Raw genomic sequence first — 13,401 nt, 5'->3', positions numbered from 1 at the left:
CTGCTCCGGCAACATCGCGCCGCCTGGAAGCGGATGCAGAAGCGCGTGTGCGTTCTCGCTTTAAACAGGCGAGCGAGGGAAAACACACTTGGTCAAGCTGTGACAGATATAAACCATGCTAAACCAAATTATTTTGTCAGGTATAGCAGATGTGGCTGTCCTTCCCTTTCACTGTATCTTTTTCCTTAACCTCACCAAACCACGGCCTGATTCAAGCTGAAATCTTTCAGGCTAACTGATTTTAAAAACACGCTGAGCGGGGCTTTCTCCTCCCGCGGCGTCCCCGCGGATCCGCTCCCGCGGGGTCCCTGCAGAGGGCGCGGGGCCGCCCGCGCCGGGCGCTGCCGGCGGGTACCGGGCGGGGGCGCCCGCGGGGCGGGACCGGGGCGGGACCGGAGGAGGTACCGGAGGAGGTCCCGGGGCGGTACCGGAGGAGGTCCCGGAGGAGGTCCCGGAGGAGGTCCCGGGGCGGTCCCGGCGGATCCGCGGCCCGGGCGGACCCGCCATGGAGCGGCTGGAGCGCTGCGGGCGGTGGCTGCGGGCCGCGCTGGCCGGGGGCCGGGTGCGCCGCCGCCTCCCCGCCGCGCTCCTCGCCATCGCCCTGCTGGGCTCCGCGCTCAAGGACAGCGGCCTGGTGCCCGACACACCGCTGCGGAACAAGCGCAACCCGCTCAACGTGTGAGGAGGGGCCGGGGGGAGCCCGCGGTGGGGCCGGGGGGGGGTCCGGGGAGGACGCGGGGCTCGGCCCGACCCGCGGTGGGTCGGGGCTGCGCGGGGGGTTAGTGCTTTAAATGGGTGTTTCCGTGCCTTAAATGGATGTTTCTGGGCTTTAAATGAGTGTCTCTGTGCTTCAAATGGGTGTTTCTGTGCTTCGAATGTGTGTTTCTGTGCTTTAAACGTGTTTCCGTGCTTCGGATGGATGTCTCTGGGCTTTAAATGGGTGTTTCTGGGCTTTAAATGGATGTTTGCGTGCTTCAGGCTGGTGTTTCTGTGCTTCAAATGGATGTGTCTGTGCTTTAAATGGGTGTCTCTGTGCTTCGAATGAGTGTTTCAGTGCCTCGAATGGGTGTTTCAGTGTCTCGAATGGATGTTTCTGTGCTTCGAATGGATGTTTCTGGGCTTTAAAAGTGTGTTTCTGTGCTTTAAATGGGCGTTTCTGTGGTTCAAATGGGATGTTCCCCGTGAGATCTCAACACCCGCGGCGACCTGCAGGACTGGGAGGTTTCAAGACCTCGAGGGGTTTCTCGCTCGGTTTTTACTGGAAAGGGTGGGGGGAGGAAGGATTTTTGTTTTTTTTTTCTTTCTGTAACTCCCAAGTAATTCCTCGTGTTTGAGTGAACTGATCTGTAAAGGAAATAATTTTCTGAGCTGCAGAGAGTAAGTCTTTTAGAATAATAGAATCATAGAATGTGCTGAGTCGGAAGGCACCCACAGGGATCATCGAGTCCAACTCCTGGCCCTGCACAGGACACTCCAACAATCCACTCCTGGAGCTCTGGCAGCCCTGGGGCCGTGCCCACTGCCCTGGGGAGCCTGGTCAGTGCCCAAACCTCTGCATCTTTCCTAGAAGCAGAGTGACAGCCATCCTCTTTTAGCACTTGGGCAACGACTTAACTGGCTTAGTCATTCTGCAAAACTGCGTTTGAGCGTTTTGGAAGGGCATGAGGAAGTGATGAGCTGGGCCAGAGCACGTGTGCTCTACCTGCTGCAGGTCAGAAAGTGAAGCTAAAATTGCTGTTCCCCCCTGTGACTTGGGGAATTTTGTACTTTATTGATTCAGATCTGTCATTTGGTGACATGTAGGAGAGGAGCTGCTTTTAGTGTGATTGAAAGAGCATTGACAGGAAGACTTAGAGAAAATTGATCTTGCAGTAAAAGCATACTACAGTTCAGTTCTCCCTCTTAAATAGAGGAAGGTGATCTGCACTGACAGTTCCTGAAGGAAGTTTTTATCTTTACAAATTACTTGCCTGCTGGTTTGTCAGCAGTAAAGTTGAAAGTAAAGCCTATTTTGCTTTTAAATAAAATGGGGATTTTATTTTCAATTACTATTCCATGGTAGCAGCTGTAGTTGCTGCACAGATGTCACTTCTGTAAAATTAAAGAATGAAGGAGGAACTCCTCAAAATCCTGGGCAAGACCCTGGCAGTTTTGTTAGGGTCTTAAGGAAGATACAGAGCTCTAGTCCTGTTTGGCTTTGATGCTGAGGTGAGGATTAAATGAGGACTGTGTGTGTCTGGCCACAGCTCAGCCACAGAGCAGAATTCTGCTGTCTCTGTTTTCAAACCAGGCTCTGGGTGATGAGGGGGCTGTTTCCCACCAGCTGATAGGAAACAAAATCCAGTGGAAGGTGCTGATGGGAGAAAGAAAATCCTGGACTGTGGCCTCCTTAACTCATTAGTAAATTCACTTGCAAATGCTCCACTTTAAGATTTGAAAAGAGGACTAGTTACACAATGCTGTCTCCAGCATTTTCAAGGCAGAGAGTAAATTTAAGAGATGGAAGGATTTGTGTAAGCCAAAGAAAAGCTCTCAGCAGCTGAGAGGATGGCAAAGGAACATTGTGCTGCTTCATTTATTTATAAGGACATGAGGGAGGAAAAGCTTCATGGACTGATTAGGGGAAAGAACCAGCCCTTCTGGCTGTTTCAGTGTTAAGAGGTTGAGGTTCTGAAGGGCTTTGGAAACAAAGATAATTGAGACAGAGGAAGGGTCAGAGAAAGGGTTACTATGGTCAGGGTGGCAAGCTAAAAATACATCCTTTGCAGCTGCATTTTGAGTAGGGCAGAGTTGAGTGGGTTCGTAGGGTCGAAGTGATTGCAAAACTGAACTGCAAGTCTGCTGCAACAGATGAGGGCTCTGGGGCCAGGGGAACGCTGCCTGGGGGACGAGGACCTGGCTGGGAAAGTGTTCAGGTGTTGGGCCTCGGGGAAGTGCTGGGGAGAGGGTTAAGATTTTAGCTATGCTGTACTTTGAGGGGAGGGCACAAGTGTCTAGTTTGGATGGTTCTGAGCTGATCTTGAAGACTCGAAGCACCCTCGAAGCACCGCAGCTGCCGTGGAGCTTCGCTGGCGCTCGTCTCACACGTGCTCGTTTCTCTTTCGCCTTTTGTCTCTGGCAGGTACTTCGTGAAGGTGGCCTGGGCTTGGACCCTGTGGCTGCTGCTGCCCTTCATCGCTCTCACCTCGTACCAGCTGGCCCGGACCAAGCTGCTGTACGGGCGCACGCGGAGCGCGCTGCTGGCGCTGCAGCGGCTGAGCGGGCTGGCCGTGGGCACGGCCGTGTGGTTCGGCTGCACCCAGCTCTTCGTGTACATCGAGAACCTCACCGGGGAGTGCTCCGTGCCCGCCAGGCCCGGGGACGCCCCCCGGCTCTACGCCACCAAGCGGGAATGCCACCAGGACAGCGGGGTCTGGAACGGCTTCGACATCTCGGGGCACTGCTTCCTGCTCTCCTACTGCGCCCTGATGATCCTGGAGGAGGTGGCCGTGCTGGAGGGCTTGTCCATGGACCACAGCTCGAGGCTGCGCGTGGTGGTCAACGTGCTGTTCGTCTCCTTGTGTCTCCTCACCGTGATCTGGGTGTTCATGTTCCTCTGTACTGCCCTGTATTTCCACGACTTCAGTCAAAAGCTTCTCGGTGTGCTGATAGGTCTGTCGGGCTGGTATGGCACGTACAGGTTTTGGTATTTGAAACCCTTTTCTCCTGGACTACCTCTTCCAAATATACCTTTGAGTTCAAAGAAATACAGCTATAGCAGATAAAGTGGGTTTTTTAAAATAGTTTGGATTTTGCTTTCAGTACTGGAGTAGTTGAATGTAGGAATGGTTACTGTGTTTCCACTGTAAGGAGCAAGGTGATGGGTCGGAGGAAACCAAATCTGTACTAGCCAGTGGCTGGCAGGTGGTAATGAGCTTCTTCCTTGGGAGAAAAAAAAATGGTACTGGAAGATGTCTGCTTTTGTTTAGGAGCTGATGACTGGCATTGTCAGCAAAGAAATCAGAAGTTGAATCTCTTTCTCTTACTAATAAATGAAGGAGCAGACCCAAGGCCAACAGAGACCTTTGCTCTTTAAGAGCTTGACTGATCACAATTAATTCTCCCTCTTTCTTTTTGGTTCATGTCAAAATATTGTGGATGATCCAAACCTCTTACTTTTTTTGTAGTGTTCCTCTTTTATATTGCCTTATGGGAAAGCTCTAATAATGACATTGCAAAAATTTCAATTGTTAAAGCAGTCCTGTAGTGAAACTGGAACATCCTGTGTTTTCAAGTGTTAAAAACACTAACTTGCCACCAAAGCCTCATAGCTGTCTGCACCTCCTGCAACAGAGAGCAAATCTGAGATGTAATGTCTTAAGCAGACTGTGACTTTAAATTCTTGCCTGCCTCTGAAAAGGAAATTCTTGAAAAAACAAGCCTTAACTTTCTCCTTAGGTGAAGTAGAGACAATATTTTGTGATTTTATTCTTGAGAGGAAAAAAACAAACTCCTTCCTAAAGTTTTACTAAAAAATCTAGTTACGAGGATTGGGATTTTAATTTTTTAAGAATCTAGTGAGTTGCACACTTTGCAACAACAATTTCTTTGGTTTTCTTGTTCTTTCTTCTAGAAGAACAATGAAAATCTGATGTTTTGAACAAGCTAGCTTAGCCTGCTATTTCTCAAATAGCCTGCTTGGTAATGAGTGAAATGCATTGTTTATCCTGGGAGCTGCAAAGCAGAGTGTGCTTGAAGCAATATTTGTTCTTGCTTATCCAGCAATATCAATAAGCTACTTAATTTTGGTTGCACATAAAGCCGTGGCCACTTTTGATGTGGCTGGAAACCCACTACTGAATAAAACACTATTACTAGATAATGCATAGGGGTGAGATGGGTTTATTCATCATATCAATTAGATGTTTAGCATAGTTTTTATCTTGAAAAGCTTTTTATTATCTGACAAAGGCTCATTCACGACGCAGTTGCACAAAATGTGCTTGACAGTGATGAGCAAAACAGCCAGGAAGGTCTGTGGGCACCTGCACTGACCCCAGAGGGGGCTTGGTGTGGCTCCAGGGTGACTGCTGAATACAGGGTGTGAGGCACTGTAGGTTAATCATGGCACATTTTACCATCTCCACATCTCCCTTCCAGCGAGAGAGTGGAAGCATTTGCAGTTAATGCAGCAGGGTTAGTTCCACGCTGGGTTCTGCCTCTGAGCAGAGCTGAATTCACTGGAATTCCCACTGAGTTCAGTGGCAAGTGGGAGTCATTGTGTGTCCTTAGAAAGAACAAATCACCTCTTGGAAAGAAGCTGTCCAGGGGGTTGTGTATTTTCTGTCAAGTTCCTCTTGGGTTTTGTATTAAATTGCCTTTTAAGCTGACTCTTTGAAAATTGCACTGATTAACTCATATTGGGTTTAACTAAATTTGTTTGAACAATGCAAATTTATTTGCAGACATTCTTTTGATGTAATGTAAGCCTGCTCCCAGTAGAGTTAAGACAGACCTCAAGCCACTCTCACCATGAAAAAGGATTATATACCCAGAAGGTTTTGTGATTAATTTCATTAAGTTTCTATTTTAGGTTATCTTTATGTAACTTTGCTGTAGAGACAAGCCCTTGGAACAGGAAATGCTGTTTGCTTAAACCAACTGACTTGCTGAAATGTTGTTCATTTTCACAAACGTTTTGTGCAATCACTGTGGATGTTTTTGTCCACTTTAACCAGTGTCATACAGATTGTTTTGGTTTTTTTTTTAATGGAAATAATATAGGATATGGTTAGTCTCAAAACTTTTATTTAAACAATGAAAGAAAAACATTTGAAAACTTTATCAGTGTTTGTGTCTTTGAGAATCCATTTCTGATATCTGTAAAGATGCTGCTGTTGCTCTTCATTTCCCTGGATGATCCAGCCTGCCTGTGTGTTTGTGACTGCTGAGACAAACTGGTCAAACTGTGTGATCCAGCTGACACTGATAATTCTGCAGTATTTGAATGGGTTAACAGAGCACAGGTTCTCAGGAGTGCAGGGTATGAAAAGAAACAAAATGGAACAAAGCCATGGCTGACTAAAGCAAGTTTCCCAATGTGGGCCTGTTACACCAGGCAGCTCATTTCGTAGACGTGCTCAGTGGTTTATTGTAGCAAAGTGAAAGCCTAATCCAGTGAAGTATCTGGGAAAATTCCCGTGGGCTGTAGGAATGCTGATGAGTTTGGAAATCTTGGTGTCTCTCTCAGTACCCAGAGACCATGTGCCAGCTCTTGCCTTAGAGGGTTCCCTTGAGCTCCAGACCTTTCTTTGTGCCTTTTGACTCTATTCCAGAGTAGGAATCTGCTTCCTTGTGCTTCAGCTGGAAACTAAAGGTTGCAAATCTCTTGCTCACGTGTTTCCCATCACGTTTGTCTGACTTCCTTTCCTCTCCCAAATGCACTTTTATCATTAAAATAAAGATGCAGCTTCTACAACAGGTTTGTAGCCACAGAGAAGCAGTGCTGGGAGCAGCTGGATTTGGTGTCCTGTGCCAAAGGACACAAATCAACTGTCAACAGGTATTACTGACTTGTTTCATGTTCTAGGTTGCTTTTTTTTGTTTGTTTTTCTGCATTAAAGTATCCCTCTTATTCCCACAGAGCTGTATTTGTGTGTCTGTAGAATTACTTAGGGAATTTTTGTCTCCCAAGATCTTACTAGTATATTATTTATTTCAACATCTGTCTGCTAATTTTTCACTGCCTGTGTTTGGCCTGTTTTTGGGCTCTGTGTCACAGTTCTTTCACAGAAGCAGCATTTGGCCTGGCTGATGTGGCCAAGGCAAGTCTTGGTGCCTTAAAATTTTTCCTCTGCTGGGAGCAGCAAGGAAAGGAGTCTTGGTTGGAACACAGTGGGATGAGTAACTGGCTTAGGATTCATTTCACTCTTCACTTACCTGGGACTCATTCAAGTGTTTGCATCACTGGAGGCAAGACCAGCAAACAGGAAAGTTCAGGTGTTTCGTAAGAGCCACGTGAGAGTTCAGACTTTAAACACACCTGAGCCCAGGGTTTGATTCTTCCTCAAAGATCTTTGTTCAAAGCAAACCTGGTCCATGAACGCTCCTTCAGCTGGTGCTAAATGATATTCCTGGTTTGCCAATTTATTTGTGTGTGCCGAGACTTAGGTTGTGGGTGGCTGCAAAAAAAAAAAAAAAAAAGAATCCTGTTTTCTGTTCTGGTGTGTGGCAACTCAGGAGAGTGATAAACACCCAGTCATGCCCTGAGGTGCACTGTAATGGGAAGAACTGTAACAGGCTGCTGGGGTAGATTAAACATTTGGAAAATCAGCCTTTAGTTGTGAGCACAAGGCTATGGTCACTTCTCTCAGTGAAACAGTATCTGATTTTTCCACTGTAGCTTAAAGTAAATCCCTGCAGCTTCTCTGCAATCGGCCTTTTCCAGCTCTTTGATCAGCCTGTATTTATCTCCATTTGCTCAGAAACCTGTTTCCTGGGATTATTTCTTTTCATAGCTTCGTCTCTCCTCCTGGAGCACAGATTAGTAATAAATGCTCTTCACCTCTGCTTGATGTGTGCTCTCCCTCTGTATTTTGCCTTCCCTTCTTTTAAGTACTTTGACAAAGCTCAAGATGAAAGCAATTAATAGAAGGGAAAAAAGGCTGTTGTGACTCTGAACTCATGTTTAGCTGTGGTTAAACAGAGCTGGTCTGTCACTGTAATGGTGTTTACCTGGAAAATAGCACATGCTTCATTTATTGAAGCAGAACTACACGTAATGTGCTTGAGCTTGGGGAAGGAAAGAGGGGGGCAGTACAGCTCATATATTAGTAGAGTTACAGTTGTTGTTGGGGAGTAATCACTGCTCCTCAGTAAAGGGTGGTTTCACCGAGGTGTTTAGCAGGAAGTTATTAATTTTAATATGGGAAGAGTACCTTAGTGCTTAAATGAGGTATGGAATGAGAGCATAAAGGTTACAAGCTGGAAGAGCAAAAATGCAAGTGACTGTCAGGGCTGAGTGCAGGCCATGAAATTTCAGCCAATTATGTAGTTGTAATATTTAGTCTGAAAGATTATTTATTTTTTAAACTGTCTCCTGCCCACTACAAAACACAGGCAATGCCCTGTGCACCAGAACAAGCTGAGTAACTTCTCCATAAAGCTTTGGGACTATAACATGGCACAGAAATTAAGAGGTAGGTGAAGAGCTTTACCAGCCCTTCAGGAGGGTTGGATATCATGTTAAAGCATCACTCAGAAAAATACCCTTTTCCAGACAAGGTGTCCAACAGCAGAAGATCTGCAGCTGTACTGAGGATCTCCCCAGTGGTGAAGGCTGAAGACAGGAAAGTGTGGAACAAGAATAAATGCAACTGATGATGATGTTTTTCTCACACACCTCTGAAGCCTTTTCCCGTGTCCAGTCTGGGTTCATTTGTTTGCAGCTTTGGGTCGTGTGTTCCCTCAGTCGTGTCGTTTAATGCCTTTAATCTGTGGGAAGCACGGGCGGTGCCAGAGCAATAACGAGGCACATCCTCAAGGTAAATGTCAGCTCTTCAGAAGTGCCTTCCCCGTCCCGTGGGGACTGTGCCGGGAGGTGACACGTGGTGTGACTGTATCTGTGACAGGCTTAATGTCCTGACTCACCACCGAGGAGAATTCAGCTCAGTGGGCTGTGGCTCAGGAGAGCTGGCTGTGATGGAGAAAGCCCTGCAGAAGGTTTTTAAGTATATATGGGGGGTTTTTTTCTATTGATCGTTCTCTCTTAGAAGTTAAGAGAAAAAATTACGCCAATGGTGGGTTTTTTTGTTTATTTTGTTTCCTGGGGATTTCTGTTTGTTTGTTTTCAGACCTTTTTGTTTGTTTTTTCTTTTCCTTGTGGCCAAACATCCTCTCTGTTTGCTGTTGTGTAGTGGTTGGCTCCAAGGGCATGGAATGGAAAGAAATTGCTTTCAGTAATTGAAAATAGAGGAGCGTTCAGGAGGGGGGTGGTGGAGTGACACGACCTTGTGATGTAAAGAGCATGTGCAAAACAGCACTTAACTATGCAGGATACTTGGTTCTGTGTCAAGAACTGCCTGCAGCATTACACAGCACCCTCAAACCTGGTTACACTTTGTTCTGATTGCAAAGTAGCTTTATTTGGATAACTCTCCTGGAGCTAAAAAGGATTTAGGTCGCTGGAGAGATGAGGTGCTGGTAGGAAAGGGCTGAGGCAGAAGGCAATGAAGGTAGGGGGGTGGATGGTGTTATTTTTAAAGAAATGTTTTCTAAGCCATTGATCTGTGCTGTTTGATAAGAGGTTTTTAGCAAGATCCCATCTCCTTCATTTCTTAGCAATTCATCCTCAAAAGGTGGAAATGGGAGGTGCTGTGTCCACTGATGCAGAACTCAGCAGCCTGTGGGCCCCTGACAACAGAAACAAGTCTGAAGGTGGTCACACGTCTCCAGCTGCCTGTGACAGGGGAGGGACATCAGGGAGTGCAGGAGAGAGGAAAGGGGTAGCACAGCACAGAGGGGAAAAGAAAAACAGGGCTGAAAGTAGGTCACTGTGCAGAGGGGACAAAAAGGAAGAAAAAAACCTCCTGTGACCTCCCGAGGAGTGGGTGGAGGTTGACACTTAGCTCACTTACGCTCTTCAGCACCAAAGTGACGTGGAAGCAGAAATAATCTGCTCTCTCTGCAGGTAGAGCCTGGCCAGCAGCACAGTACCCACGGCTGCTGCAGGGAGGGACACCTGTGTTCTGACAGAGCAATTCTGCATCCACATCATTTATGGCATAGCTGGTATTCCTGCTTTCCCTGGGAGCTGTTCAGTGCAGGCTGCTTCCTCTCTGTTTAATCCTTCAGAGGAAAGCGTGTTAAAAGGAGAAGGAAAGACAATGATAGTGAACATGTCATTTGGGCACAGTTGGGGATCAGTCTGAGAGAAATAACAGGAAATATGTCTGTCATGAATGGGCTTCATCTGAGATACAAGTTCCTGTGTGGTTTTGCTACTGTTTAGAACTTTAGAATGAGAATTAGAATGGTTTGATGTGAAACCTCTACAATTTGTCCACCAAGGCCCTGCTTTAGGAAATCCTTCAGGGGTACAAATCTATTCCTGTTCACCACATACACAGATGTTTCCACTCTCATTCATACTCGTGGGTTTGAACTTTTCTCTGGGTGCTGGATGGGATGGGGTGGGATGGGGAGGACTGGGGACTTTATTCTGTCCCACTATGGCAGAAGGAGCTTTTTTTTCTACAGACTCGTGCAGCAAGAACAACTTTGCTGATGGTGTGAGCAGTTGAGAAATTGCCCTTTTATCCTCTGCTATGCCAAAGGTAAGTGCAGGTAGGGGCTTACTGTAGTTAGCTCTTAGGTTTGTCCATGATTTACTGGTTCTTTGGTTATTTAGTTTTTAATCTCATATTATCATATTTTATATTATCCCTCTCAAAATACTATTTTCATATTATCTCATATTATTTTAATCCCATATATCTTTCTGAAGCCTGAGAAATTCAGCTGCTGTCATTGCCTGCATTGTGGATCCAGTCTGGGTGGTTTTGGCTTTGATCTTAATGATGGCAGTGAATGCCACCAAACACAACCTGATGTTAAATATTTTCACAAGCTTTAATGTTTTCTGTCTGCTATCCTTATGTGGGGAAATCCTTCATTTATTTTCACGGCAGAAAGAAAGTTTCTCCTCACTGGAAGGAGCAGCCCTTACACCATCTCTCTTCCCTCCTTAGCCTGGATTCTGAAATTACAGTTGGGTGATAAGGATGTTTTTTTTCATTCAGAAACAGAGGAAGACTCAGCAAATAATTTCTGAGAGGGCCACCAGATGGTCACTAGGTATGCTTAGGCAGCCACAGATCTCGATTTATTTGGCTGGTTGTGACGGGCTCCGTGCAGTGTTCCCTGTCCTCTGGCAAACTCGGTGTAGAAATCCTTTATTCTGCATGGAGAGTCTTCCCCATCCCTTGCCAAGCAAAGGAGAAAAGCTGCCAGCCGGCTGTGAGACCAAAACCAACGTTTTCAATTTTCATAATTGAGTCTTTTGAGCAAATCCCGCGGGAGTAAAAAGATTTCGGGAGCTGCAGCTCTGCAAATGTGACCACTGGGAGCCCATTAGACAGGGGGCTTGGGAGGCAGGAGGGAGAGCCCTCTCCCTGTGATCCCACTCTGTGTAATGAAACTTAAACTTGATGTGAAGCCTCTGACTTTCTTCCCTCTGATAACTAGAAGTTTTGCATTTCAGCACAGATACAGATTTGAAAGCCCTGAGGTACCTAAAAGTGCATTTGTCTCTAAAACACGGGGATTTTTAAGGATAAAAGTTTGCTTGGGTAAATAAGTACCTCTAGAGTAAAGCCTGAGAAGGACCCTGGCTGGGGTGGGATCAGGCACACAGGAGTGTTTGGTGCAGGATGCAGCAGGAGCCGTTCCCTCTGGTGTCTGAAGTATAAAATAGCACCTCTGAGGTGCCTCACCTTCCAGCCTCACCCCTCGAGTGCTGGTGCTAACCCCACACCTTACTGAGAGCAAAGCATGAAGTCCTGGAGTGAGAAAACAGATTTTTGCCATCATTATCATATTTCTGTGTACAGAGCATGCCCTGGGCAACCAACATTGGGCCAGTGCCTGGCTCATGGCCAGGTAGTGTGGTGGGCTCCCCTTTGCAGTGGAACTAGAGCAGGAAAAGTCTGATTAGGCTGAGATCAGCTAGAGCAAGACCAGCTTTTTATGATGACAGCCTGTCATCAGCACAGGGCTGCTTACAGCAACTGGCTAATCTGGATGGATCGAGGTGCTGACATTCCTCTCCTGGTCCAGGGTCTTGTACATCAATCCAGCCTCTGCCTGCCACAGTGATTGTCTTTTATTGCTCTCACAGATTGCTTTTCCCTGGAGCAAAGTCCTGCTACCTTTTCATTACCCGGGCAGGGAAACAAGGCTTAGTGACTGGGAGTGGCACCAATTTTTGCTTTCTTTTTAATTTGGTACAAAACAAAGGCTTGTTAGTGACTATTCCTAGCTGAGAACTTGTAAAAAAAAACCCCTCACCACAGCATCTCTGGCTTCCCAGCAGCAGCCCACAGTGCAGCACGAGTGAGAGCTGTCACACACAGATCTAAACCAACCTGTGCCTGGTTCCAGCTGCTGGATGTGTCTGGTTTCCTTGTAACAGTCGTATTTTAACAGTGTGCTCCAAGCAAAAACAACACCTATTTTCTCCAGTGTTTAGAGTTCTGATTTGCTCCATGATTTTAAATTTATTCTGAGGTTTAAAAAAAAAAAAATAAAAAAATCGAGGAGCAAAGTGACCAGCAGCAGTCCTGCTAAGCAGCTTCCTTCTGCCTCATTCCTGGGCTAAAATCCCAGGAATGGAGCAAGTATTTGCTCTCCTTCCCTCAGAGTTTCCTGGACTTGTACCCTGTTAATAGTCCTTTCTACACCTGGAATGTGCATTTTATCAGCTTTTGGAGATCACCAGGGAAAGTGTGTGTAGGACAAGGGACAAAGGTAAAAGGATGAAGTCCTGGTGAGGGTTTCATGTCGGTGTATCTTTATAAACCCTTGGGGAGGTGAGGATCAGTTAGTGGACCAAATAGATGATGACCCCTAGTTCATCTTGGCTCTTTCAGATTCAGCAAAAGGAGTGACCTCAGGGCACCCTCTTTCTTCCCTCTTCAACAAGAAGGGAAATAACTGTTTCTTCTGAAGTCATTGGTACCATGAAGCAAACACTGAATGTATTTTGGAGGATGTATATCTGCAAGGTTTCATTCAGCAGCCTCAGCTGCTGGTGCATGAGCTGATGGTGAATTAGGGTTCTCACTCACCAATTTTAGGTGCAGCCCTAATTGCTGGGGGGTAACATGGGTAACACAGAGCCTTTGCAGCTACACAGCCTGTTGTACTCCAGGAGCATGTCAGGCCAGCCCACACGACTGTGACAAGCACAGTATAAATGTGTGTGTTTTGCACTGTCTAATCGCTACGTGCTCATTCCTTGTAATTCCTGCCAAATATTCCCAGTTCTGTGGCTGCTGGGTTGTATTAAAATCTCCTGGGAAAGCTTGCTGCTTTCAAATACATAAAGATAACTTTTGAGTTGGAGAAAAAAGCAATTCCTATTATTTCAGCCACACTTGGCATACGTTCCCCAAGCCTGGAGATGCAGCATGGCTCGCTAGGGATCACTGGAGTGCCCGGAAAGCCAGCCAGAGGAGATCCTAGCAGGCTGAGTGCTTACAGAAATGAGTGCCTTGGAAGAGGAATACATACTGTTTCCATGTGAGTTTTATACCAGTGCAGTACATGAGCCAAAGCACTGACCACCTGCACACCCTGCTGCCCTTGGGCACGCCTTGCACTGGGACAAGGAGGATGTGGAACACATTCAGAGATGCGAGGCCG

The 13,401-nt window shown here is 46.5% G+C and overlaps 1 protein-coding gene across 1 annotated transcript; it reads left to right on the top strand.

Annotated features, from left to right (window-relative positions):
* The first annotated feature begins 503 nt into the window (after positions 1-503).
* On the top strand, positions 504-7,548 carry FITM2 (fat storage inducing transmembrane protein 2). The gene is made up of 2 exons (XM_032705153.1): positions 504-678; positions 3,122-7,548. The coding sequence occupies exons 1-2, from the start codon at positions 506-508 to the stop codon at positions 3,762-3,764; spliced, it is 816 nt and encodes a 271-aa protein (XP_032561044.1). The 5' UTR covers positions 504-505; the 3' UTR covers positions 3,765-7,548.
* The last annotated feature ends 5,853 nt before the right edge of the window (positions 7,549-13,401 follow it).

This window comes from Chiroxiphia lanceolata, chromosome 17 (genome assembly GCF_009829145.1).
Source record: "Chiroxiphia lanceolata isolate bChiLan1 chromosome 17, bChiLan1.pri, whole genome shotgun sequence".
In the NCBI taxonomy this organism is placed as follows: domain Eukaryota; kingdom Metazoa; phylum Chordata; class Aves; order Passeriformes; family Pipridae; genus Chiroxiphia; species Chiroxiphia lanceolata.
This window is presented reverse-complemented; position numbering and strand designations above follow the sequence as displayed.

Coding starts and splice junctions, on each gene's coding strand:
- FITM2 (XM_032705153.1), top strand. CDS start 506: ATGGAGCGGCTGGAGCGCTGCGGGCGGTGGCTGCGGGCCGCGCTGGCC. Junction 679..3,121: donor AAGCGCAACCCGCTCAACGT/GTGAGGAGGGGC, acceptor TGTCTCTGGCAG/GTACTTCGTGAAGGTGGCCT.